Source organism: Trichosurus vulpecula, chromosome 5 (assembly GCF_011100635.1).
Source record: "Trichosurus vulpecula isolate mTriVul1 chromosome 5, mTriVul1.pri, whole genome shotgun sequence".
NCBI lineage: Eukaryota > Metazoa > Chordata > Mammalia > Diprotodontia > Phalangeridae > Trichosurus > Trichosurus vulpecula.
This window is the reverse complement of record NC_050577.1, coordinates 2150904-2176708: the sequence shown is the minus strand read 5'-3', so window position 1 is coordinate 2176708 and position 25805 is coordinate 2150904. Positions and strand designations below refer to the sequence as shown.

Here is a 25805-nt window from a genome sequence, read left to right as displayed (position 1 = left end):
TGGGCCCTCCCACAAAATCCACCCAGGGGTTGCTACTTTGGACCTCAGTACCCGACCTGGCCATCTCGGCCACCCTTGCCTCGACCCCTGCCTACCACACACTTCTCTGGTGTTTCTTGGGTGGTCTTCACCTCCAGTTCTCCAGCCAGTTTACCTTCTCTGCCCTTTCAGCAAGTTCATTTGTTCCTAAGGGGTTTTAGGCTCTTTGGGTCTCCTGAGTGACACAGCCAATTCAGATCAGTTAAACTCTACTGGCACCTGTTAAGATTGTAGGTATCCTTTTCCTCCTGGATTCCTGGGATGCTTTGTCTCGAGGTCAGGCTCGAGTGGTGGTAGCTGCACACCCTCTTCTAGCCGTCTTCACTTCTACTCTTACCCCAGGAGTGGGTGGCATGAGGGCACCCAGCTGATTCGGGAATGCCTTCCTCAGTAACGAGCCATTTTCTACCTTTGTTAAAACAGAACCAATTTCTCCTTTTCTGAGGCTCCCTAGCACTGTGTCCACTCTTCTCTTCCCACAAGCATTCAGAAGCCTAGTCCTTTAGTCCCCCAGAGCATCTTACTGGGGCCTCTCTACAATTCCTCAGCCTCTTCTTCCACTACAATAAACACTGGGGCATCAGTGGCAACTCCTTCTGTGGCCAGCTTTCTGCCAGTGCTCCCCTGAGCACTACACTCAATATGCCCTGAAGCAATGAGGGAAAGGGCTTCCCTCCTGACATGAAATCAGGCCGACTTCCTCTGATGTGAAGACTCGATAAAACAAATCGTCTTTATTAACAAAACCACTTTTGTACAAAAATTATAAATATCCACCACCTAAAATCCTAATGTCGCCTCAGTGAGCAGAGGCATTAGCACACGGTCAGCTCCTCTGCACCAGCTGTCCCAGCCCGAAGCCCAGACCCTCACCACCCCTGCCTCGCCAAACACCTTCAGCTCACTGCCGGGTTTCTAAAGCCACTGGACCTGCAATGGCGACTCTAACAGTCAGTCTGAGACTCGTGCTCCATCATTCTCCGTGCCAGCGGTGATGGGCTGGGCCTCGGCTTTGGCTCAGCAAAGGCTCATTCAGCCGATTCTCCACCCACTCCCCCTCCACACACACAAATACAGAAGAAACCAAACCACTGCACCCAGCTGGATGGAGTCCTAGGCCTTGGCATGGCCTAAACAGGAAGCACATTTGCAGGAATCAGCCCCTGGAGAGCCAGGCCTCTTCCTTCTCTTGGGTCTCTCCAGGCTTCTCTATGGCATGAGATGCTGCCTCTGAAGTGGTGGGTCGACCTGGAGAAGACCCACCTGGGGCCCTGCCAGAGCAAAGGTCAGGAGCTGGCTGCACACAGGAGGCAAGAGGGCCGCCCTGGGCATTCAGTCGTAACCACGGATAGAGGGGAACTGTGGAGTTGGAGTCAGTCACACTGCGAAGGCAACGTTCCCATGTGACAACCGGCAGATCACATGGAGAAGTTAAGTTTGGGGCAGTATGCTAAATGTGGGGCTCTCTATCCCCCTCTGGTAAACTGATAGTACAAACTGGGTGACTTTCATCACCTTGAGATGAAAACATGTAACTGAATGGTGACTGTGGCTGGTGGAGGGGGGCCCTTGTGAGTAGATGCCCATCATCCACTGGCACATTCAGTCCTTGTTTGCAGCTGTGCGTGTGTGTGTGTGTGTGTGTGTGTGTGTGTGTGTGTATGGGGGGGTGGGGGGGGTAGTTAATGACACGGAAGAGGAAGGAACCAGACTCCCCCAGAAACTTACAAGCCACTTCTGATGAAGGATTTAGACCTATAGGATGAGTCACACATTTGGAAACTCTACATACCTTAATGAAGTATTTCCTACCTCCCCATGACAAGGTCAAGGTCCTACCTATGTCATGTGATCGGGAGCCATTCTGGATTTCTACAAGGATTTCTGAAATGAACTGCCTCAGACAGTCAATGGGTTGCCTGAGGACAGAGGCTGGTCACTCCCTGCAGGAGGGTTTGTGAAGCAGCCCAACCTCATGGCGACATCCAACTTCTGGGAGGCAAAGTTCATGGTGGGGGAGCCCTGCCAGAAAGCCCTCCTTGAAGGTTTACAGGCTAGGGCTGCACAGTCTCTGCAGGGACAAGATTCCCTGTTGTATCCAACTGCATACACTTACAGGAACATGCAGACACAGGACACTCAGCATGGTCCCTAAACAGAGGGAAAGGGGCAGTTAGAAAACCAGCTTCATGAAATATGGGCGGCCCCCCTCACTTCGCTCTGTCTCCCCAACTCTATTAAAAGTCTTTGGAATAAGTGAGAAAATAGAAGCCAAAGCAAGAAGCCTCAAAACCTCAATGACTTGCAAACTGAATGGGGGAAATCACTAAGAGAAGGCAAGGAGGTTGCTTTTCTTTCCAAGTAACTAAAACTAGCTTCTCCTTGAAAGGTCTTTGGCTATTAGACTTCACCCAGAGTAGAAAAAATGCCTTCAAGTGTTCAGTTCAAATAAAAGCCAGGAAATTGGGAAGATCTAAACAATATGCACCAATGTGAGATGCCAGTGAAGGGATGAAGAGCAGCAGGTGATGGGCCGAGCCAAAACACTGCTCAGCAATTTTCAGGTGTTACTACAGGCTATGGCACAGGCCGAATGGTTCTTTACAGATTTCCCTGGAGGCCAGTCATCAATATGACCCTTATCTTAATACTGTGACTGATTACAAGGGACCCCCCCTCCAATTAATTAATTTGATTAAATCCTTCAGAAATTCAGCCATCTCTTTTAGAACTGACTGGGTTCTGGATTATCTAGCCCAGTGGTGTCAATGTCAAGTAGAAACCAAGGCCACCGATAGGCACCGGAGGATCCCTGTGGCTGCACAGTGACTTGGTCTAAAACGTAGTGTTTCTGAGTCTTCCTGTATTTTCATTACCATTTGTATTCCCAAAAACATTCGAATCTGGCCAAGCTGCTGGGAGAACAGGAGCCCAGGGCCTGCCCCCGGATGCAGTTACCTGAACCAGCTGAGCATGTGGCCGGCGTGGCCGCCGTGCCGGCAGTTGTGACACCACGTGAACCAGTTATTGAACTGAGCGAGCTTTTTGTCCTTGCTGAGGTCCACTTTCTCGTCCGACTTGGATCCTCCTAGGAAAAGGAAGGCCCTTCCGTTATCTTATCAGGATGCTTCATTCCGAGGCCTTTAAAAAATGATTCCTAAACATGTTATAGACAGAAAATCTGACACTGTACATGACGCTTGTGAACTTATCACTGACAGGGCTGGATGCCGAATGCTGTGGGGAAGCGCTGCCACACTATTCACCAGTTTCTGAGACAGTCAGTCAGTCAACAAGCCTTTTTTAAGCACCTACTATGTGCCAAGTGCTGTGCTAAACGCTGAGGACACAAGAGGTAAGGCAAGTCCCCCCTCAAGGAGCTCGCAATCTAAGACATGTCATACCACAAATAACTGCCTCCTCACCTCCCATTTCCCAATTCCTGTGAGCAGAGGGCAGCTCTAACAAGAGATGCAGGTGACAGACTAATAGAGGAAGCCTTGAGGCCGCCCTTGGCAGCATCCTGTGGAGATGCAGCCTGGGCCCAACTGCTCCTGCCGGGGCAGCAGTCACAGCCGCCCAAAACCCTGCACAGAAGGTGCTGGCCGCCGAGGGCCTTATCACAGCTGTCCGGACACTGGCCATCTGCTCTGCCGCTGCCCCAAAGGCCTCTGGGGCACCTCCCTCTGACTGGCAGCTGAAACCTTCCCATGGTGTAGAGGAGCTCCCTCCTGGACACCAGCCACAGTCTGACCATTGTGTGTGTGCCCCCAGCGCTTTGCACACAGCAGGCACTTAATAAATGATTCGTTCATTCGTGTGGACATTATTCTCACTGAATATTCACGTGGCTGAGTTATTGGCAAATGAAGCACCTGAAAACTGCCGTAAGCCAGTAACAACATTCTTTGATGAAGAACCGTGAATGACTTGGCTCTTCTCAGCGATGTGGTGATCCAAGACAACCCAAGGGACGCACGATGAAGCGCACCATCCAGCCCCAGAGAAAACACCGACATCGCTTGAACACACACTAACGCAGGTTATGTTTCACTTCCTTTCATTTTTTCCTTTAATTCGAATCTTCTTGTACAAAATGACGAATGTGGAAATGTTTCCCATAATCGCACATGTAGAAACTGTATCTCATTGCTTACCATCTCAGGGGAGGGGGGAAGGAGAGAGAGAATCTGGAACTCAAAATTTTAAATAAAAATGTTTAAAATAAATAACAAATGAAAAAAGAAAAAGAATCGCTGTAACTGCCAAATACTTCCCAGCATCCAGACCTACCTGGGCAGCTAGAAACGGGCGTCCCCATGTTGATGAGGCAGAGCGCGCATCGCGGGAGGGGTTTCCGGCAGCCCGGACAGCTCGTGACCTTGGACTTGGTCGGGGAGCCACTCACGCCGTACTGGCTGAAGCCCCGGCCCTGGTGGGGCACGGCTGAGCAGCTGTAGGAGATGGACTTTCCGCAGAAATTGCAGCTCACAAACACCTGTGAAACACAAAGCGGCAGAGCCGGTGGGGCAGGGCTGGCAGCTCTCCTCTGCGCCCACCGGCGCAACCGGGGGGTGTGTACCCAGCACTGTCACCTGCTGGTGACGCCAAAATGCCTGATAAAGAGAACACGAGACTTTCCTCAAAGCAAGGGACTGCGGATTGAGCGAGAAAAGGTCTGCCTCTCAGCAGGACTCGGCTCAGCCTGGGCAGCCCCACACCCAGTGAATCCCGGCAGACGTGTGAGAACATCGCCAGCCAGAGTGGCTGGCCGGAGACGGAGGGGGAAGAAATGCCCCTGATTTAGCCCCTGGCCTGAGAAACCAGCAGAAAACGCCAGCAGGGCTGAGGAGGAAGGAGCCTTCCAGATAGGAGACGCGGGATGGGAGGAGAGACAGAGTTGTGATCTGCTGAGTCTCAACAGCCAGCGCTCTGACTCAAATGTAAGCAATGGCTTAAACCCGGTGCATTAAAGCATGAGAGGATCTTCTCATATGAATGACTGCAGAAATGCAAATCAAAACAGCCCTGGGGCTTCCTCTCCCACCCTGCAAACTGGAAAAAATGACACAAAGGAGCAAGTCAATAACAGCATACTGATACATTATTGGTGGAGCTGTGAAATAACAGAACCATTGGGAATCACATCAAGAGTGACTAAGATGTTCATACGCCCCGAACCAGAGGTTGGGCTTAGACCCCAAGGAACATCCCCATATGCCCCAAAATATTTATAGCAGCACTTGTGATAGCAAGGAACTGGAAAGGTATCCCTGGTTCCAAGGAATAGCTAAACACACGGTCCTACGTGAACCTAATCAAGACTACTGTGCTGTAAGAAAGGATGCTGGTGATGAATAGAGAGAAGACAGGATGCAGAGGGAAGTCAGCAAGGCCGAGACAAACCAAACACAGGTTAACTACCACCACGGAAGTGGAAAGAACCACTGCCCTCAGAGCAAAGGCGAGCGGAACGACATCTAGAAATGAGAAGAGGGGAAGGTCCAGGTGCGATCACACCACATACAGGTTAACTACAACCGTGGCAATGGAAAGAACCACTGCCCTCAGATCAAAGGCGAGTGGAACGACATCTAGAAATGAGAAGGGGGGAAGGTCCAGGTGCGATCACACCGCACGCAGGTTTTCAACGCTTTGCGTGGTTGTGCCAATTTTTATTTCTTCTCTGAAAGATACAATCCATTACGTGGGATGGCTCTCTGGGAGGGCGAGCGGGAGTGATGCTGGGAATAACTATGGTGCCGTAAGAACCAGAACACATCAACAACTTATTTTAAAAAATTAAAGAAAGAAGAAAAAAGGAAAAATAGGGGTCGAGACCAAACATGATTCTGTTGATAGAAGGAACTCCCAGTGAGGAAACTCCCTCTACCAACGAAGGTCTGCCCCTTCTCATCCTAGAGCGATACCTCAGTCGCTCGGCCAGTACGCGTCAGAGGCAGGATCTGAACTCGGGTCTTCTGACTGAGGCTGCCCCTCTCCCTCTACTCTACCAGGTGGTGCCTCGTGGCATCTCAAGAAGGTAGACAAACATAGTTACACACACACACGTGCACCCACAGACGACGGTCTGCTTCAAACGTGACCTTGTTTCATGAGTCTTTCCATCCTGAGGATTTCAATATCCTGGACAAAATCTTCCCCTGGGATAATCACAAGAAGGCTCAGAACATGTCCAGAAAGTGGACACTGACCTCATCTCCTTAAGGACTTCCAGACCCAAACCCTAGGGCCTAGCTGTACCTTCCCAAGTGGTTCTGGGCCACAGAAACCCCCAAATTCTGGGCCCGAAGCCTCCGGGTGGGCCAAGGATGGGCGAGCTAACAAGTGTGAATGAAGCAGGCAACAGGATTCAAAGCCATTTACTTTAAGATATTCCATTTTGTTAGATGAGGGTCCCCGTTGATAAGATTATTGCTAGCCAAGTAACCAGACCAGAAAACAGTGCCATGCAGATAAGCAATCTAGACTAAGTCAGCAGGACTCACGACAAGCATTACAGGGTGAAGCAGTTGTTAGTAAAAATGCTGGTGTTGCTGGTGTAACTCGAACCTTCTCCTTTTCCTTCTACTATGAGCCAATGTTTCTTTGGTTGCACTATGAGATACACTTTCAAATGACATTGTGTCAAAACTGCTTGTCACCCACCTGTGCTAAGGGCTTGGAACTGGGATCCAGCTTACTCCTGTGAATGTCAAATTCTGCTCGCTTGTGCCAGAAGCGCCACGCATCTAGCAAATTCCTATAGTTTTCAATCCAATACTGGACCCTCTCGTCTTTAAGTACATCTAATGGAGAGCCCTAACAAAGGAAAAACAAACATCAGTATTTGAGTTTCTTTAAAACATACTGAGGCATTTCTTGGCTTCAGCTTTGATGATCTGATGAAGAAACAAGTGGAAGTGAACACAAGGAAGGTCTAATGAGGATCCGCCCTACTCCTCCCAATGTTGGAGGAAAAGCCCCAAGGTCCAAGGCAGCAGGAACAAAAGCTTGCTGCGCCTGGGTCACTGCACTAACCTGTAGCATACAGTAACTTGCAGTCTGGACGTCTCCAGTTCTGTCAACGTAACTTTCCATTAAATCAACTCCATCCTTTGTTAGACCCGTCAGCAAGATTCCTTCTAGATTTCCAGCCTCTTTCATTTCATTGGTCAGCTTTTCGATGTATCTATTTAACTAGAGAGTTCAAAAGTTATTTTTCGTTAATTTTGTTCTAACAACGGCAGTCCCACTGGAGTTTCCTCTTCAAACCTCAATCTGTTCTGGACAAATGACCTGGAGAGGAGATTGAAGTCTAGCCTGGCCTCCTGCTATATAAGCTACACCTAAGCCCATGGCCTCACATCCATGGAGAGGGTGCTTGGAAGACCACTGGAAACTAGCGGACGAGGTTTGAACTTTACTTGGTTCAGCAGCCAACCTAGTTCCCGCACTCAGAGTACCAACAGAGGCAGTCAGCCAGACCAAGCTCCCCACCAGGCATGAGGGCCACCCAGGACACACAATTCGGGCAATAAGGTGGGGCAGCCTACTAATTCAAGGGAAAGAAAAGTATGAAACTAGCTGAAAAAAAGGAAAACGGGTCTAAAAACAAGCGTCTAGAGAACATAACCACGGAGCTGGACAAAGCCACGCCATCCATTCCAACGCCTCCATTTTCCAGAAGGACAAACCGAGGATCACCAAAAGTGAATGACTTTAAGAAGTTTCCAGTGCTCGTTAGGAGCAAAGGAGAGCAAAGCAGGGCCCAGGTCCTCAGAACCCCAGCCCAGGAGTTCTGTGCTTCCATCCCACAGGTCATGATTAGGCACAGAATGAAGGCCAACTAGGCATGGCCTAAAACACTGAGAAGGTCTACTGCAATCAAATGTATTTGGCAGCACAGCCCATTAAGGATGTTTCACTCTAGGGAAGACCACTTTGCGTTTGGGGAGGATTCCTTACAAAGTGCCCTGTAATAGGGCCCCTGTGCCAAAGTGATTCGCCAACACAGACAGGCCACGTCCGTAACAAGGACTCACCTGAACATCACTGAGGAACTTGCAGGCGAATGCCACCCTGTCTCGTACCGCCACTTTATTCTCATACTGAGAAGAAAAAAAACCAAAGTAGGTCATTACTTACAGGTGAGTCTGACCTCTGCAAAGTCACACTTTGACTTCCCATGCACCATTTATTAAGTCGAGAGGACAAACCTTCTCCTCCCATGCCTTCTAGTGGTGCCAGTGGCCAGTGTCCTGCAGCCCAACAATAGACACTGAATCCTGGCCACACACAATGGTTGAGACACAATGTGATAATCGTGTGCCCAGGAGAAATACTACTTTTAGATGATATACGAGCATCTCTATTTCAACGTTAGCTTGGGAGATCTGGGGCTAAACATCCATTGGAAACACCAGGCGCCTCCTTTAAACACCAGCATCCTGAGGAGAAATGTTGGATCAGTGTCTCAGAGGGCTAAGGCACTCCAAAGACCGCAGATTTCAACATGGGCATTCTCCCCCCTGTAGAGATGGCGGCCCATCCCTGCTGGTCTGTCCTGGATAATCCTCTGTGTCCACCCTCCACCCCCACCTGCCCAGGGGGCTTATCCAACATGCTTTAAACATTACTCAAAGTGAGGGGCAAGGTTGGGTGCATAAAACTGAAATATTTTGGTTCCAAACACAAGGTATATTTGTGGTTCCTACACAATGGTGTTTTGGAGGGTTCCAAATGGTGACTCTGTTCTCTTGAATGACAGCAGGCTGTACGCTTAAACTGGTACAAACGCTCTGGAGCATTTTGGGTTTAACACGACAGGGCAGAGTGGGAGCCAATCAGAAAAGGGCAGAATTTCCCACCTAAGTCACCATTTGGGGAAGCACTTTTTAGATCCTGAGGTGCCTGATTTCTTCACGTGATGCTATGGGAAGGTTTTATGTTTTCCTTCGGATGAGGGATCATTTCTCCTCCCTATGACTGGACTGAATTCTTCCATTCCCACATTTCTAATGCTGCAAGAAATCAAGGCACCTTCCTCATTCTCTATTTGGAGCAGTGAGTGATTAAGAGCTTCAGTTTCAAGAGCCTTTTAAAGATGTGACCTCTGAGGAGCCCTACAGTCACCCTGGAGACAAGGTTCATGCCCAGTTTGCAGGTGTGGACACTGAGGCTCAGAGGGAGCACGTGCCCAGGGTCAAAAGGCCCCTGTAGGAGGTCAGGAGTCATCAGGCTGAGGCAGAGACATGCAAGGGCCACCTTCTGAGAAGACCACCGCACAAATGAGAGCAGACAGACTGGCCGAGAGTGGCAACCCCTCCACGACGTGTCCAAAGAGGCCAGGGATTGGAAGAGGAAGGTTCAGACTCTGCTCTTCTGTAAAACGAGAGGCCCGAGGCCCCATAGCTGCTGGGCTACACAGAGCCCAGGACTTCCCATGCTGTAAGTGCTTAATAAAGGCCTGGTTGCCCCTCCTGGGGGGGGGGCACTGAGTCTAGGAGAGCGGCAGGAGGTTTCTTGGGTGCTCATGGATGGTGGGCTGATGCAGGAGGTGGGGGTGTGTGGTGGGCTCAAGCAGAGGCCTGCCAGCCCTGGCATGGACCCAAGCAGTTCTACAAGGTGCTGGGGGTGTGCTGCCTTTATCAGGCCGGTGCCCCCCACCTCCCCCCGCAGAGTCTCTGGGCTACGAGAGCCGGTCTTGAGTTTCTCAAGGTGCAGGAACTGCATCATTAGCATGAGACCAGTCCATCTGGGCACTTGAGACCCACCGCCATACTATCTGCATCATTTTTTAAGTCTTTTGGGGCTGCAGAAAGCTAGCTCCAGGCTGGACATCTATCACACCAGAAAAGAGTGACCAAGCGAATGGGCGACCCCCGAAGGGAACAGCACAAGGCCCTGGAAGCTCTAGCAGGGAAAAGAAGCTCTGGCGGAGCCGCAAGGAGCTTACCAAGACGCCATCGTAGCAGCCAGGCTCACTGGTCAGGAAGGCAAACATGACACACAGGTAAGGGTCACTGAGTTGTAAACGTAGAGTGCTGCACATCTCCCTCCACAGGGAGTTCTTCTCGTCCGTGTACCCTGACAGCGCCATGGCTACCACATTGAGGTTCAGGTCGCCTACATATCAGAAACAGCCCCAGTCAGAGCTAGGGGGCCCAGGCCAGCCCCCTCAGCCCACTGGGCTGTAAGGCAGATGATGCCCTCAGGGGAGGCTTACCACCACAATAGTATCGCAGAGAGAGGACACAGCTGAGGCCAAACGCAGAAGCACCTTCTGGGCATCCTCAGTGAGCCTCTGGGGGCCCCAGGTCCACCTGTCTTTGGCTCATCAGAAGCCATCAGCATGAGGGATGTGTGTTAGCCAGCAGGCCTTTCTAAAATTAAGCTGGCAGTCACCGGCTTGGTTGTTACTCTCCCCTCCAGCTGCATCCTTCCCTGGGTGGTCTGGGTGGGGAGTGGGGGGCAGCCTCAGAAGGTGGGGGGCAGTCTGGATCCTCTCTGGCTCCCAATCACTCTCTCTGCCGCGGAACAATTAGTCCATCCTCCCATCTCCCTGTGGCCCTATGCCCCCAGACTCCTTTCTGCCCCTTCTCGCTCTCAGACCCCCACAGGCCCGTTCTCCTGCCTCCCTCCCTCCCAACAGTCTAAGGCCGCTCTGACAGAAGCTGTTCTGCTTCCCCTGGGCCCCCCATGTGACCCTGGTACCTTTCTCTGAGGACGCCCCCTCGTTCAGGATCTGGATAGCGCGCCGGATGTCCAGGTTGAACAAGGCCACGGCGGCGGCTCGCTCCCACTCTTGCTCTTGCACGAGGGAGCTGAGGAAGGGCCCCACGTCCACATCTGTTCCCTTGCTGATCCAGCCACAGAGCTGTAAGGCCAAGATTCTCTCTTCGCTCAGACTCTGGCCCTCGTTTGGCTTCTCGGACACCCCACTCCAGCTGTGTCTGCTGCCACCTTCTGCCATGCCTAGGAGAGGATGGGCACTGCCGTCAGGGTGCGCCTGTGGACAGCTGATGGGGGCGGGGGGGGGGGGGGCGTCCTCCGCTGTGAACATTCATGTGCTGACGTGTGTCTGAGCAGCTAGGCCAGAACAGGGAAGTTCTCGCAGATCCGCTCCCACGAGCCAGGTGAGACCAGAAGCCACCCACAGAAGACACCGGGCCTCTCCAAGATGCGTAATGAACACTTTTATACAACTTGAACATGCCAGCCTCACTCTGAAGGGCAGAGGTTTGGAGCCCTGTCATTAGTGGGTGGGGAATGGTCCTGTAATGAGGCCGCCCGGACCTTTGATGACAGTCACCCCCACCTGCTCCCTGAGGGCAAGGGAGTGCAGGGGTTCAGGGGTCTGCCTGCGTGAGCCATCAGTCCCTTCTGGGGTGAAGTCACAGGAGCATGGGGGGATGGGACTGCTGTCTGAAAACAAAACACTTTTCCACAACAAACATTATTTCACTGATATAAAAAAGTAAATAATAAGGCAGCTGGGCCGCTGTCCCCACTGCTGGGGGCACCAAGAAGCGAGGATGCTTGCTCAGGGTAACAGGGTCAGCAGGCATCAGGATCAGGGCTTGAACCCAGGACTTCCTGCTTCTCTGTGCACTGACACACTGCTTCTCTTCATAAGGGCTAAATCCTCAATTAAGACTGAATGAAAAGTCTCATTCTTTTTTTAATACAAAAGGAAAAGGATTTTAAAATTCTCACATGGAAAGTGACTCTTGTGTTTTAGGCTCAGCTGGACCAGGAGAGCTAACAGGGTGAAAGGGCAGAGAGCTTAGGAAAATGCCTGCCCTGGGGGGTCTCTAGTCACAAAGGAGCTCATCCAGCCCAGGATGAGGAAACCTGGATTGGGGCCCCCCAAAGACGGAGCCACTTCAGCGCTTCCCAGAAGATGCCTATCAAGGTGGAGTGACCTGCCAGCTGCCAGCCAGCCACCTCACACTGCCCCCCCAAAAAAAGCTGTTTGGAAAGAAATCCTGCCCAAATTGTTAACTTAGCAGCATTTACTACAAGAGCTAAATCAAAATCCCCAAAGTTATCCGTCAAGTGATTCGACAAGAGAAAGGACCGTCCTTACCCAAAGATGACTTGACGATGGTTTTAATGCCTGCGTAAACCAGCGGCCCTTTGTGGCCTGGAGACTTCGGGTCCAAATCTTCCGTGTACTGCTTCATAAGTATTGAAATGCATAGGAAATACTAAGGCTGACTCGGAAGAAGTTTCCTTTTGAACGAGGGCCAATCGAGACAGAAGTGGTGTCAGGGCTAAGGCCGCTCTAAGGCCCTGCCAGGACCCCGCTCTCCCTCCCGCACACTAACAGCAGCACGGCGCGTCCCAGCCTCCTAGAAGGCAGCTGGCGAGGCCGCTGCCCGCCAGAGATGGGGCACTCCTCCAGACGCCAAGCGGCCAGTGTCCGCCGGCACTCACAAAGGATATAATACAGCGTATACCAGAGGGATTTCAGCTGAGGGTCCTCATTTCCAGCTAACACGTGGTTTCTCCAGACCTGTTCGGTATCGAGGCCATAGCGGGACAAAGCCCGGAGGCGCATCTTGGTGGCAATGTCCTTTTCTAGAGAAGGATCGCTCCCCTCTTCGGTGCACTCGTAGAGATGCCGGCCACAGGCCCACATCAAGGAGGTGACCGGACTCCAGGCGAGTGAGATCCGTTCGAACACGGTGAAGTCAGACATGATTCGGTTGGGAGTCACCACGATCATTCGATTCTGGCTGGTGGGGTGCCAGGCGAAGGATGCGATGTAATTGTCACAGGGCTGCACGCTGCGCTCGATGATGGTCGGCTCGGTCTCATCTCCGATGGGCGTGGGCGTGTGCTGCATGTCATACAGCCTGATGATGTCGCTGTCTCTCGTGAGGGTGGCCAGCAGCCCCGTCCTGGTGGGGCACCAGGCGACCTTGGTGAGAGGCTTGGGCTGCTCCGTCAGGGTCAGGACGGGCTTCTCAAATTTCCTAAGGTCCCAGATGGCCACCTGACCTTCGTAGAAAGAAGCCACGCGGTCATGGAAATGGGGGTCCACCATCACTCCCTGGACAGCTTTGGTGTTCACAAACATCTTCTGGCTCGTGTTCCGGAGGTCAAAGATGGCCAGGTTCCTATGCATGCCGGCAAGGAGCAGCTTCTGGTCTCGGGGCAGCCAGCAGAGAGACAGACAAGCATCGTTCTGCCCCAGTTCATAGAGGGGCTTCGTGACCACCAGCCCAGCCTCGGCGTCGCCTGCTGAAAGCCTTACTTTCTCCAAAGGAACCGTGGCTTCTGGACTGTACTTGCTACAGATATCCCAAATGAGCACGGAGAAGTCAGCCCGATGTTTATCCAGGCCGGCAGCGAGCCAGTTGCTGTCCAGCGGGTTCCAGGCCAGGGTGTTGCACTGGCGGGCGTGTTTGGGGACAAATTCTTTTCCTATCAAATCCTTGAACTTGGAGTTGTGATCCTGGCCAAGACTGGTGAGAACCACCCGGCCGTTGGCCTGGCCCACAGCCAGCAGACACTCGGGGTCGTAACTGAGGTACCAGGCCACGCACTTCATGTAGGGGGTGTCCGAGTTGATGGACAGTAAGGTGGCCGCCGTGTCCTCCGACAACCTCAAGGAGCCCGCTTTGAGCTCGGAACTGCCCGCCGGCTCCACCTGGTACAAGCTCAGCTCTGAGTCACACACCACGAATCTGTCCACCTGGTGCGGTGCCCACAGGATGTCCGGCTTGGAGCCGCTCATGGTGGCTGGCCTCCGGGTGGGGTCCTGCGGGAAATCCTGGGCAGAAAAGGAGACGGCGATCAGAGTGGCCCCCGCGCACAAGTGCTTCCATCCCACACCACCTGCCACTTCCCAGTGACCCGGACCACTGTTCAAAGGGCACTTCTGGGCTCAATGACCCCCTCCCCCCGCCCCAGGCCCCAGAACCCGAGGGTCACCTGAAGGGCCGGGACGAGCCCAGTGTTGGGGCCCCGGCTCCTCACCGGGTGCCTGGCACACAGCAGGCGCTTACTAAGTGCTGGCTCCAGTCCCATCCCCCTCCCCAGTGTAACCTTTACTCAAGTTCAAAGCCACGGGGGACAGACGGCATAAGGCCCTAGAAAACCAAGCGTCTGGCGGAGGCAGAGGAGAGGTACGGAGGGGGGAGCCTGGGCTGGGACGGTCCCCACGCTCCCCTCTCCCCGGGCCCCCTCCCCCACCCAGCGCCGGGAGGGGTGCCCTGGCTCCAGAAGGCTCTCCGGGGCCCCACTGGAGCCGCGGACCTGAGCCCGGAGCCCCGTGGCCCTGGGCCCAGGCCTCGGGCGCCCCCGCGGTCCTCCCGGACTCACCTGACGCAGGAGCTCCGGGATCCCGCGGGGCTTGAGCCGACAGAGCTCCACACCCCAGACTCCCCTATGGCCCCGGCCGCCTCAGGCGGGGCCTCTGCGCATGCGCACAGCCCAGTACGGAAGGCGAGTGGCCTAGAGAAGGTCACGGCACCTGCGCGCTCGCCCCGCCCCGCCCCTCGGTGCATGCCCACTTCCCACTTCCCTGCCTCGTTCTCGTGAGTTGGGGCAGAGGCCGGACTTGTGCCCGCCCCACCGGGTCCCGCCCCTCGCTCCAGGTCCCTCCCCATGACCATCCCCTAGCTCCACGTCATTCCAGGCCCCGCCTTTGTCCCGCCCTCATTCCAGACCCCGCCCCCTACCAACTTAGCGCATTCCCCTTGGCTCCAGGCCCTGCCTATGGTCCCGCCCCTCGCTTTGGGCCCCGCCCCCAGACCGTCCCCAGACCTTCCCCAGACGCCCCTACCCTGCCCCGCGCTCTTGTTACTGGTGTGGAGGCTGGAGGCTGGAGGGTGGCATGACCTCCTGTCCAAGGAAGGTCGGGGCTGGAGGGGATGAGAAGCCCGAGGGGGGTCTGCCCCGGGCCACGTGGTCAGGATCGAGCTGACCGCGGCCTGAGTTTCCCCCCCTGTAAATGTGTTGGACCCGGTGTCCCAGAAACCCCGTTCCGCCCGCCCCCCACCCCGCTTCCCCTGACTCCAGCCACAGTGTGATCTCCCCCCATATCACACACACACACACACACAGCCCCTCCGCTGGGCTGGGGCTGCTGCTTCAGTTAGCCACCCCGGAGCCTAGCCCAACGCAAGGGACACAGCAGGTGCTCCATCAATGTTCGTAGGAGCCGACTGAATGGAAGGGGGCGTCGCGAGCGCAGCCCCGAAGCTCTAATTCGGGGGAGGGTCCTTCACGTCCAGCCTCCTTTTGCCGCCTGTTCTTGAGCCCATTCCTCCCAGCCCTGGGGTTGGGGGGCGGAGGAGGCTGGGGAGACCCCTCCCCCATCATACTCAGGCTTGGGGCCCTTCAGCCAGTGCCCACTAGATGGTGCCCAATCCATTCCCAAGGTGGTCCAGCCAAGCCTTGCCAAGGGGCAGTCGGTGGGAAGGGTCAGGAAGGCTCTTGGCCCTTCGCGGTGCGCCCAGGCCCGCCAGCCTGAGCTCTTGAACCAGGTCAGAGAAGGGAGAGGCCCGGGTGGGGTGCGGGGGTGTCAAGACTAGGATGGGCATCTGCCAAACAAAGGGAGTTGGACCCAGCGCAGGTGGCTGGGTCAAGGCTCCCGGGCTTTGACTGGGCGGACTCTTCCGTAAGACAGATGTGTGCGGAAGCCAGCCCAACCTCCCAGAAGAAGCTAGCCCCCGCTCCTTCCTCCCCACCAGGTGTAGGAGGAAGCCAGGCCCGCCTCCCAGGTGTGCGAGGAAGCCAGCCCCTCCTCCTAGGTGTGAGAGGAAGCCAGCCCGGCCTCCCAGGTGTTCAAGGAAGCTAGTCCCGCCTCCTCACCTACATGTGGACAGGTCATGTCGGCAGGTGCTGTGGCCAGTCTTCGGCCCCACCGGGGCTGGCCAGATCCCTGGGGCGCTGCCTATCCACAAAACTTTCCAGCCTGGGCTCTGAGGGGCCTTGAGGATGGAAGGAAGAGGAACTTCCACTGGCGGGGTACTCGGTACTTTGCCAAGAGGCTTTCCTTCTTCTAGTCTCACTGAGGGCCCCCCTAATCCTCACTACCTCTTTGCTCCAGGACTGGAGCAGCTTTTCACTGGATCTCCTTGCCCGGGTCTCTCCACTCCCTCCTCCAGCCCACCCGGTGCTCACATACCAAGGTTATCTTGTTAGTTGCCCAGCTGGCCTGGTGATCGGTGCTCTCCCTCTTCACCTTTGCCTCTGTTTCCCTCCAAGACCCAACTCAAATCACACCCTGGCTGCAGGAGGTGCCTTCCCCCTGAGACTGCCTTCTTGCCGGATGTCCATGTCTGTGGATCTATTCACCTCCATTTATGACTCCCCCATAATACCAGCATTCCTGCAGGAAGGGGGCTGTGTCTTCCGTACTTAGCAGAGGGGGTTTTAATGAGTACTTCTTAAGTAACTGAGGTTGTTATTCTTTTGGTCAGAAACCTTCCTGGCTCCCTATCGCTTATCAAAATAGGAGCTCCTTGGTTTGGCATTCAAGGCTCCCCAAAATCTAGCTCCAACCTATAATTTCCCCCCATGTACTCTATGTTTCAGCCAGATCAGATGATTCCCAGTTCTCCTGCCGTCTCCTGTCCTGTGTACGCCAAATCCCTTATGTGGACCTTGTCTCCCCCAAACAGCCACTGCCCCGCCCTGTAATCCTGACAGGCTGAGACTGAACACCCAGAATGTGGGACTTGGTGTTGGGAGACCTGGGCTCAAATCTGGACTCTGCCAAGGGGTGACTTAGTTCAGTTCAATAAGTACTTCTTAATCACCTTCTAGGTGCTAGACGCTAAGGATGCAAGAGGAGGAAAAGGTCCCAAGGTGTAGCTGTGAAGTGTGTGTGCGGCTCAGTCCCTCGTCTATAGGATGGGGATAACTATCCTTGCCCTCTGTACCTCCCAGGGCTGCTGCAGGAGGATGGCCCCAGAGGTCCAGCCCCCTCCACGAAGCCTCCCTTGGCTCCCAGTGATGGCGGCCTCTTTCTGAGAGTCACCACAGAGCTGGAAAAGACCTCAGAGATAGTATGTGTGACCTCCCCACAAGCTGGTAGCCCAGTCTCTGCCCGTGGGAACTCCCTCCCTCAGGAAGATGGCTCAGGTGGGTCAGGGAGATCTGAGTGTGAATCTGGTCTCAGGATTCACTTACCAGCTGGGTGACCCACCTTCTGCCTTAATGTCCTCATCTGTGAAATGGCTTTGACAATAGCACCCACGATCCTTTTGTGAGGCTCAAATGGACAGTTTGTAAAGGGTTTTCTGCTCCATCTTAAAGTTCTGCATAAATGCTTATGATGCTTATTCTAGTCTTCAAATATGTGAGGACAACGGTCCCATTGTTCTCCCCTCCTTCCCCCTTCTTCTTCCCCTTCTCTCGGCTAAGTACCCCAAAATGAGTGCAGCATCCTCAGCCTACTCCCACCGTGGCTGCCCGTCCTGGGGCTTTCCTCTCCCTCACCTCCTGGCAGTGGGCTCACCTCAGTGAGTGTTAAGTGAGCACTACGTGCCAAGCATTGTACCAAGTGCCTGCTCAGAACCTCACAGTCTGGTCTAGTGGGGGAGACAGCACTGAGAGAACTTCATCCACAGAAGCCCTATGGAGTGTAAATGGAGAAGGATGGGAGCCAAGGGGAGGGGGAGGGGCGCTTCTGCCACCAGAGGTCACCAAAGCAAGGGTACCTCCTGAGGAACTGGAGAGCCTCAGGGGGGCTGCGACTGCATCTCCTTAGATCCCACCCCTGGCTTTAGATGGTGGATACCCCGGAGTCCTGAGTTGGTGTCTCTCCCCAGTCAAGTCATCTGCACAGCTGATAAATAGGTTTATTTGTAAATTTATTAAATATTTATTTATATTAAAATTTTAAAATAATTCAATTTATTGACATATCTTTAAAAACATCTAAGATGTGATATAACCTCGTTTTGCTGTAACTTTATTTACACAATTTGGAACTGATCCCGCTAGAATTGGAGGAATTCCTAAATTCTTCATCGCAAGGGTCACATTTGTATTCTATTAGACATCATAAACAGTTTGTGAAATAGTTCATTTTTCCAAGGCTCACCTTGATTGTAGCTCAGAGGTCTTCTTTGTTCTTTTTAATTCAATTTTATTTTTTTTCCAGTTCTGAATTCTCTCCCTCCCACCCCTAACCGCCGCCCCCCCCCCCCATTGAGAAAGCAAGAAAAACAAAACCTGTTACAAATATTTATAGCCAAGCAAAACAAATCACCACATTGGCCACATCCAACTCTGGGTGTGTTTGTGTGTGCATGCGTATGTGGTTGTATGTGTGCGCGCATGTATATGTCTATGTATGTATTGTGTGCCTGTGCGTATATGGGTGGTATGTACATATGTATGTGTGTGGTATGTATGTATGTTGTGTGTACACATGTGTGGCGTATGTGTGTGTTTTGTGCATGTATGCGTGAGGTGTGCATGTGTGTGGCATACGTGGGTGTATATGTCTGTGATGTGTATGTGGTATATGTGAGGGTGAGTGTGTGTGCAGTTCAGCCTGCGCTCTGGGTCTCTCAGGTCTCTAGATGGAGGTGGGCAGCGTATTTCATCTTTAAATCCTCTGGAATTGTTGTCAATTGATTAGAATTCCTAAGGTGTTTTTAGACCTTTTGTCTTTATAACATTGTTGTCTAAATTGTTCCCTTGGTTCTGCTCACTTCACTTTGCATCAGTTCACGTAAGTTTTCCCGTTTTTCTGAAACCTTTCTGCTCATCATTTCTCACAGCACAATAGGATTCCATCACAATCATTGATCACAACGTGTTCAGCCTCTTCCAGTTGGTGAACATCCCCTTAATTTGCAGTTCTGAGCCACCACACAAAGAACTGCTATAAATATTTTGTACAGACAGGCTCTTCTCCCTTTTTGATGATCTCCTTGGGGAACAGACCTAGCATTTAGCAGGGGCATTGCTGGATCAAAGGGTGTGCACATTTTGTAGCCCTTTGGACACAGTTCTAAATTACTCTCCAGAATGCTTGGATCCGTGCGCAACTCCCCCAAAAGTGCATCAGTATACCTATTTTCCCTCGTCCCCTCTAGCGTGGGTCACTTCTCCTTTCTGTCTCATTAGCCAATCTGATGGGGGTGAGGGATACCTCAGAGCTATTTTAAATTACACTTCTGTGGTCATTAGTGATTTAGAGATTTTCATGTGACTATTGATAGCTTTGATTTCTTCTACTGAAAACTTCATCTCTTTTGGGCAATTCTCAATTCTGTTATTTTTACAAATTTGGCTCAATTCCCTATATGTTTAAAACAATTATCACCAACTAAATTGTTGCCAAACATCCCCTGGATACAACACTTGAACCAACATTCTAAAGAGACGTTGCCTGCCGTAATGATAGCCAGCATGTATATGGCGCTTTAAGGTTTGGCAAAGCACTTTACAAATACTGTCTATAACTATGGGAAGTAGGAGCTCTTATTATAGCCCCATTTTGCAGACGAGGAAACTCAGACTGGGAGTTAAAGTGACCTCCCCAGGGCCTTGCCGCCTAGTAAAGTCTGAGGATGGATTTGAACTCAGCTCTTCTTGACTCCAAGTCCAGTGCTCTATCAGCTGTGCTGTGTGGCCGTACTGAACACTCCTAATTTCTAAACTACATGGGATGAGAGCTAGGAAGCCCAGAGACTTAGCAGATGACGTAGAAAGCCCTGGGAGCAGGATGAGGAGCACACCATCCTGCCTGCCATGGGCAGAGAGCAGAAGGAGCTGTCAGGAGCCCCAAACGCTGAGCTCAGAGCCCTGCGGTTTGCTGTAATCACAAAGTAGCGGCCGTCCTATCCAGCTCCACCACAGGATTCCAAACACTAAGTCTAGTGACTCGTCCCCAGGTGATTTTCAGCTGAACTCCATCACAAAGTTGAGAAAATGCGATTGTTGTCATCGTCCTTTATCCTAAAACAAACATGTGGGGGAAGGTAGGGATCACAAAACCCCAATTGTCCTGCCTGGGATGCTGCGGGCAGCCTTCCCCCTGGTCTCTCCCATTCCAGATGCGGCAGGAGCACGGGAAGCCGGGTGGGATCACAGAAAATGAAATGGGATTCTGGTGCGATTTCTTCCAGGGGGCTCCACATTCTAGAGGCAAGGTTGTAAGAGGCTGTGGGGAGGGTGAATTCTCCTGAAGGTCGGACTTGCTGCCCTGATCCTGATGAGGTAAAAAGATGGCAGAAGTGGAACCCAAGAAAAGAAGCCCAGAGGCACTACCCAGAGCAAGAGAGATGGATGCGGGGGGTGGGGCAGTCCCTGGCTGGGACCAAGGGGCTCTAGAAGCCCTTTCCCTTCCTTTGAGGGAGAGCTCACTGGGAGGTGACTGCCTGCTCTGGGCACTGGGAAGTCGGGAGTGCAGGAGAGTACAAAAGGACTTCTAGGGGAGATAACTTAGATGGATTTGCGCCCCAGGCTGAGTCCTGTACTTCTCCTGGGCAATAGGGAGAAATGCAAGGAGGAGGTGGGAAAGGGGGAAGAGACCCCCCCACCCCGAGAGAGGGCATGTGGGACACGGAAGCCATCGGTTTGCCAGCCTCTGGGGGAGGCTTTGCTTGTTGGTCAGCATTGCTATAGGCTCTGACGTGAATCTCACGGGCAAGTTCTTTGACTTGTCAGTTCATGGGTTTCTTTTTTGAGCTTTGTGAGCTGGATGCTTGTAAGGGGACTTGGTGGCCACATACCAGCTGGTGTCAGACAAATAATTTTTAGGAGCCGTGAGTGGGAACAAGAAGCTAGAGCATCTGTGTCAAGCTCAAATAGAATTGGGGGCCATCAAGCTGCACATGAGTCCCTGAGAGCTGGATATTGACTTAGAAAACCACATGTTTATGGATTTCTTTTTTAAAAAATCAACACATCACCACATTAAAACCAGAAAGGAACTACATTTTAATCTGTTTTGGGGCACACTCAAGAGTGTTGTGGGCTACATTTCAGCAGCATGTTTGATACCTATTGCTAAAGAATAAGAATCCCCACAAATTGGCACTCAGTTTGTCCATGGCAGAAGAAAAACTCTGACACTCCCTAGGAGAGTATTAGCTGCCAACCAGACAGTGAGGTGGTGCAGCTGACAAAGCACTGGACTGGAAGGGGAAGACATAAGTTCAAATGCTCCCTTGCAAACTTACTGGCTATGTGACCCTGGCCAGATCCCTTAATCTCCACCTTCTTCAGTTGTTTCATCCGTAAAACAGGGATAAAAGAGCACCTAATGCCCAGGGCGGCTGCCAGGACCTAATGAGAACATATGGAATAGCAGTTTTCAACTCTAAGGTGCTAAGAAAGTTCATGTTGTTGTTATTATTAATTATGATCTGAGCAGTAGCCCCACAAAATAGATTTCAGCCACAGGCATGTGGAGACAAGAAAAGCTGGCCCATCACCGCCGAATGCCCACATAGAGATGGCCTGTCAAAGCCCTCTGGTCAATCTGAAGAATAGCCTGGGAGTCCAGCCTGGTTCCTAGAGGGCCCTGTGCCTTTAAGTGGCCTCGTACTCCCACCCAGATCTCCACCTTGGCACCCTGCCTGACCACTCAGCTTTCGAGCCTGATCCAGGCTCACCAAGGCTCTAGAATCCAAGCTCATACTCATTTCCAGCAGACCAGACTGTGCCTGGCTATCTCTTCATGCATGCCCCTCCTGCCCTCTTGGCTGCTGCTATCTGCTTGGACGTCAGCACCACATAAGACAGGACTGCTGAAGCTAGGTAAGCCCTGCCTAGGACCTGTGTGACCTGGACAGCTGAGTGGCTTAACATCAAGAGAGAGTGTCCAGGGGTGTGCCCTCCCTTGAGCCCCAGGGGTGCTCCCCCTTGAATATCTAGGGGTGCTCCCTCTCTCCAGCCCCAGGGGTGCTCCCTCGCTTAAGTCTCCGGGGTGCTTCCCCTCAAGTCTCTGGAGGTGCTCCCTCCCTTGAGCCCTTGGGGTGCTTCCCCTTGAGTATCTAGGGGTACTCCTCTCTCCAGCCCCAGGGGTGCTCCCTCCCTCAAGTCCCTGGGTGCTCCCCTTTGAGTATCTAGGGGTGCTTCCCTTCTCCAGTCCTAGGGGTGCTCCCCCCTTGAGTCTCTAAGGGTACTCCCTCCTTTACCATCCCCTCCCCCAAGCTCATTACCTGGATGTGGACTGAGGCAGTTGAGGAGGGCTACTCTGGGTCCGTTGTTTTACAACTGCCTGACTGTGGGGTTTACACTGTTAGTGCATGGATCCCACACCCATCCCAACACCTCCAGAAGGAAAGGGGCTTGCCTTTGGTAGCTGTTTCCTCCCAGAGCAGTGGGCGAGCTCAGGAGCAGGGGAAGGCTGTAGCCTCCTGCTGAGGATCAGAGCCTGGCTGAGCCCTGCCCAAGGACCAGGCATCCAAGTGGACTCCTCAGGGCAGCTCCTCTGAAGGTTGAGGGTCTGGCTGTGCAGGTGATGGCATCCTCCAGAAGCCAAAGGATGGACTTGAGATAGAAGCTTCCTGAGGGCACCTGGTCAGACTTGCTCAGAGGGAGATGGAGGGAGATTTGTGGCCCATCTGAGTTTCTGTGGCTCAGCCAATGGCAGGAAGACTTTAGAGTGTAGACAGCAAGGGTGATGGGAGGGTCATATCTGAAAGATCCAAGGCTGGAAGAGACCTGAGCAGCACCCAGCCAGCATGCGTTTCACCTGTGGATGCTAAAGCAGAGAAGCGAAGAACCTTTCCTAAGGCTACACAGTGGGTTACACTGGGTGGGGGGATGGTAACACAGTACACAGGAGGTCATACAGGGGCTTCCCCAGGAGGCAGAGCTGGTCTTCCAACCCAGGCTTCAGACTCCCTGTCCACTGCTCTCTTCATCCCACCCCTACTCAGACTGAGCTGCTTGGGACTACCAGACAGCTAAACTATCAAAGTCGTCCCAGCTGCAAATATTAGAGATGACACTGGGCAGTATGATAAATATTCCTGAATAGACTATAATAAACTAGTGAATTTTGTCTTAGCAGGAGCTCTCCGTGGGCTCTCTGGTTTACACACCAAGAAAGATGTGGGGTCCTGCCCCCAAAACTGCCCAATCAGACCCCTGCCAGGAGCAGAGGGGGTGGGCTCAGGATTCCCTAGGTGCCAGGACCCTCTCCTTCTGCTTGGACCCTTCCTTACATCAGAACAGCTTAAAGGAAGGAAGCCTCACCTTCCAGCTCCTGGCCACTTTTCTGACCTCCAGCCTCTGTTTCCAAAGAGCCAGAGAGAATGGAAAAGAGAAGAGGCAGTTATGCCATTGTCTGGCTTGGAGGGGATGGGGTGGGCCCAGATATGCTATCAGGAGGCAGATTTGGCAGATGATCCCCTTGTGAGATCTCTTGTGACCTCAGGGTACCAGGCTGGTGACTCACCTGCAGAAGCCTCTTCCCATCCCCCTAGAGTGTGAGCCCTTTGAGAGAAAGGACCCTGTTGTGACTCATCTTCAGATCTCTCCAATGCTCTGGACCAAAGCGTGAGAAGTGTTTGCCGACTATATGAGTGAGTGAGTGAGTGAGTGAGTGAATGTGTGTGTTATATGAAGTCTGAGGAGGGAGGGGACATTGGAGCTAACTTTCAAGGGTAGGTCATAGTGCAGAAGAGGAAGAGAGGTCCCTTTAAGACTGGGAGAGAGGGAAGCTCCCAGAGGCCAGTCTCTGTTGGGTTTTATCTTTGTTCTCAATACCCAACACATGGCAAGCAAGGCTGTGCCTTAAAGACTTGTTCCTTCCTGTCAGGGCTCCAGGAAAGGAAACTTCTGAAATAGTGTCTTAGTGCCACTATAAGGCACGTGCCCCTCAACTTCCCCCCTGCCAGCCTCCCTCACAGCCTCTTTCCTACCAACCTCCCCCACAGCCTCTCCCATACCAGCCTCCTCCTGCCAGCTTCCTCCACAACCTCTTTCCTACCAGCCTCCCTTCTACCAACCTCCCCCACAGCCTCCCTCCTTTCAGTCCCACCAGCTCTCTTCCTAACAGCCTCCCCCACCCCCACCTCCATCCTGCCAGCCCTTCCTCTCTGCTCCTTGTGAGAACACCAGCTGGACAGCAGCAGGTCTGGCTGTGGAAGCTAGGGAAGACAGAGCTGATCCAGAGGAAAGAAGATGAGGGCCACAGCAGAGTGAAAAAGCCTGTGTGGACACTCCGCAGCTGCCCAATCTTCTACTCCTCCCTTCCCCCCAGTACTCCTGAAGGTGGAGAGTTGGCCAGCCTGGATCAGAGTGAACCATAGAGACCCAGACTCCCAGCCACCCTCATCTCTAGGACCGCCACTTTGTAGAGCAAATACCCTGCAGGCCGACGTGCTGTCCTTTACCCCTCTCAGCTCGTAATTCCTTCATCATAGGATCCTGGGCTGTTGGAGCACCAATGCTGTGTAACTGTTCTTTCTCAGTCTCCTTTCCTGGATTCTCCTGCTGGGTGCATCCCAGCCCACCATCATCTGTCTCTTAAGACTTTGCCCTGGCCCCCTCCCCTCCCCTCTTCCTCTGCCCTTCCCTTCCTCCTTTACGGTCTCTCTCCTAGTAATCTCACCAGCTCCCAGGGGTTTGTTGTCTGTATGCTGACCCCTCCTAGGTCAGTACCTCCATCCCTGGTCTCTCTTCTGAATGTCTGTCTGGAATCACTGGCCACCTGCTGGACATGTTAGATGTCTAGTCTCAAATTCAACATGTCTAACACAGAGCCCATTATCTTTCCCCTAAACTTCCCTATTTATGTGAAGGAGTTCATTCTTGTACTAGTCACACCTACATTTGTAATCTGAGCGTCACCCTTGATGCTTGCAGGCCCACCCCAGGCCACCGTATCCACGTCACTCACAGTGTCTTGATGATTTTATCTCCACATGAACACTTCATTCATCCATCCCCTTCTCTCTTTTTAAAAAACTTTTTTCGATTAAGAAGCATTTATTTTTTTCTTTCCCAACTCTATCATTACCCTGCTAACATTGAAAAAGAAAAGAAAAGCAAAACTCTTATAACAAATATGCATGATCAAGAAAAGCATTCCCACGTTGGTCATATCCACAAACATAGGTCTCATTCTGCACCTTGAGTTCATCTCCTTGCCTTCAGGAGGTGAGGTGATTTTTTTCACCACGGGTCTTCCGGAATCATTGTTGGTCATTGCATTGATAGAGTTCTTAAGTCTCTCAAAATTGTTGCTCTTTATAATGTTGTTTTGTATAAATTGTTCCCCTGGTTCTCACTTCTCACTGCATTAGTTCATCCAAATCTTTCCAAGTTTCTTTGAAACCATCCCTTCCATCATTTCTTATGGCACAATGCTATCTATTATACCCTTATACCATAATTTGTTTTGCTGTTCCTCAATTGATGGGCACCCACTTTGTTTCCACTTTTGCTACTACAAAAAGAGCTGCCATAAATATGTTTGTGTGTAATGGACCTTTTTCTCTTTCTTTGATCTTGTAGGGGTATAGACCTAGTAATGGTGTTGCTGGGTTTGTTTAGTAACTTTAGAGGCATAGTCCAGAATTGCCGGACCAAATCATAATTCCACTAAGCGCATTAACATACCTGTTTGCCCAAAGCCTGTCTATTATTTGTCATTTTTCACTTTTCTGACCTTTCCTACTCTGATAGGTATGGGGTTATTCATTTGAGATATTTTTCACATGGCTATTGATAGCTTGGATTTCTCTCCCTGCAAAATGCCTGCTTATACCCTTTGCAATTTTCTATTTGGGGAATGGCTTTTATGAACTTGATTGAATCAGTTCCTTATA

At 52.2% G+C, this 25805-nt stretch overlaps 1 protein-coding gene across 1 annotated transcript; it reads right to left on the bottom strand.

Moving 5' to 3' along the window:
• Positions 1-747: 747 nt before the first annotated feature.
• Positions 748-14473, bottom strand: MIOS (meiosis regulator for oocyte development). Its single transcript, XM_036761471.1, has 11 exons — positions 14374-14473; positions 12490-13822; positions 12131-12229; positions 10756-11016; positions 9998-10167; positions 8085-8150; positions 7081-7239; positions 6709-6861; positions 4333-4537; positions 2998-3127; positions 748-2190 (listed from the first exon to the last, which is right to left on the bottom strand). The coding sequence occupies exons 2-11, from the start codon at positions 13784-13786 to the stop codon at positions 2094-2096; spliced, it is 2637 nt and encodes an 878-aa protein (XP_036617366.1). The 5' UTR covers positions 13787-13822; positions 14374-14473; the 3' UTR covers positions 748-2093.
• Between the last annotated feature and the right edge of the window lie 11332 nt (positions 14474-25805).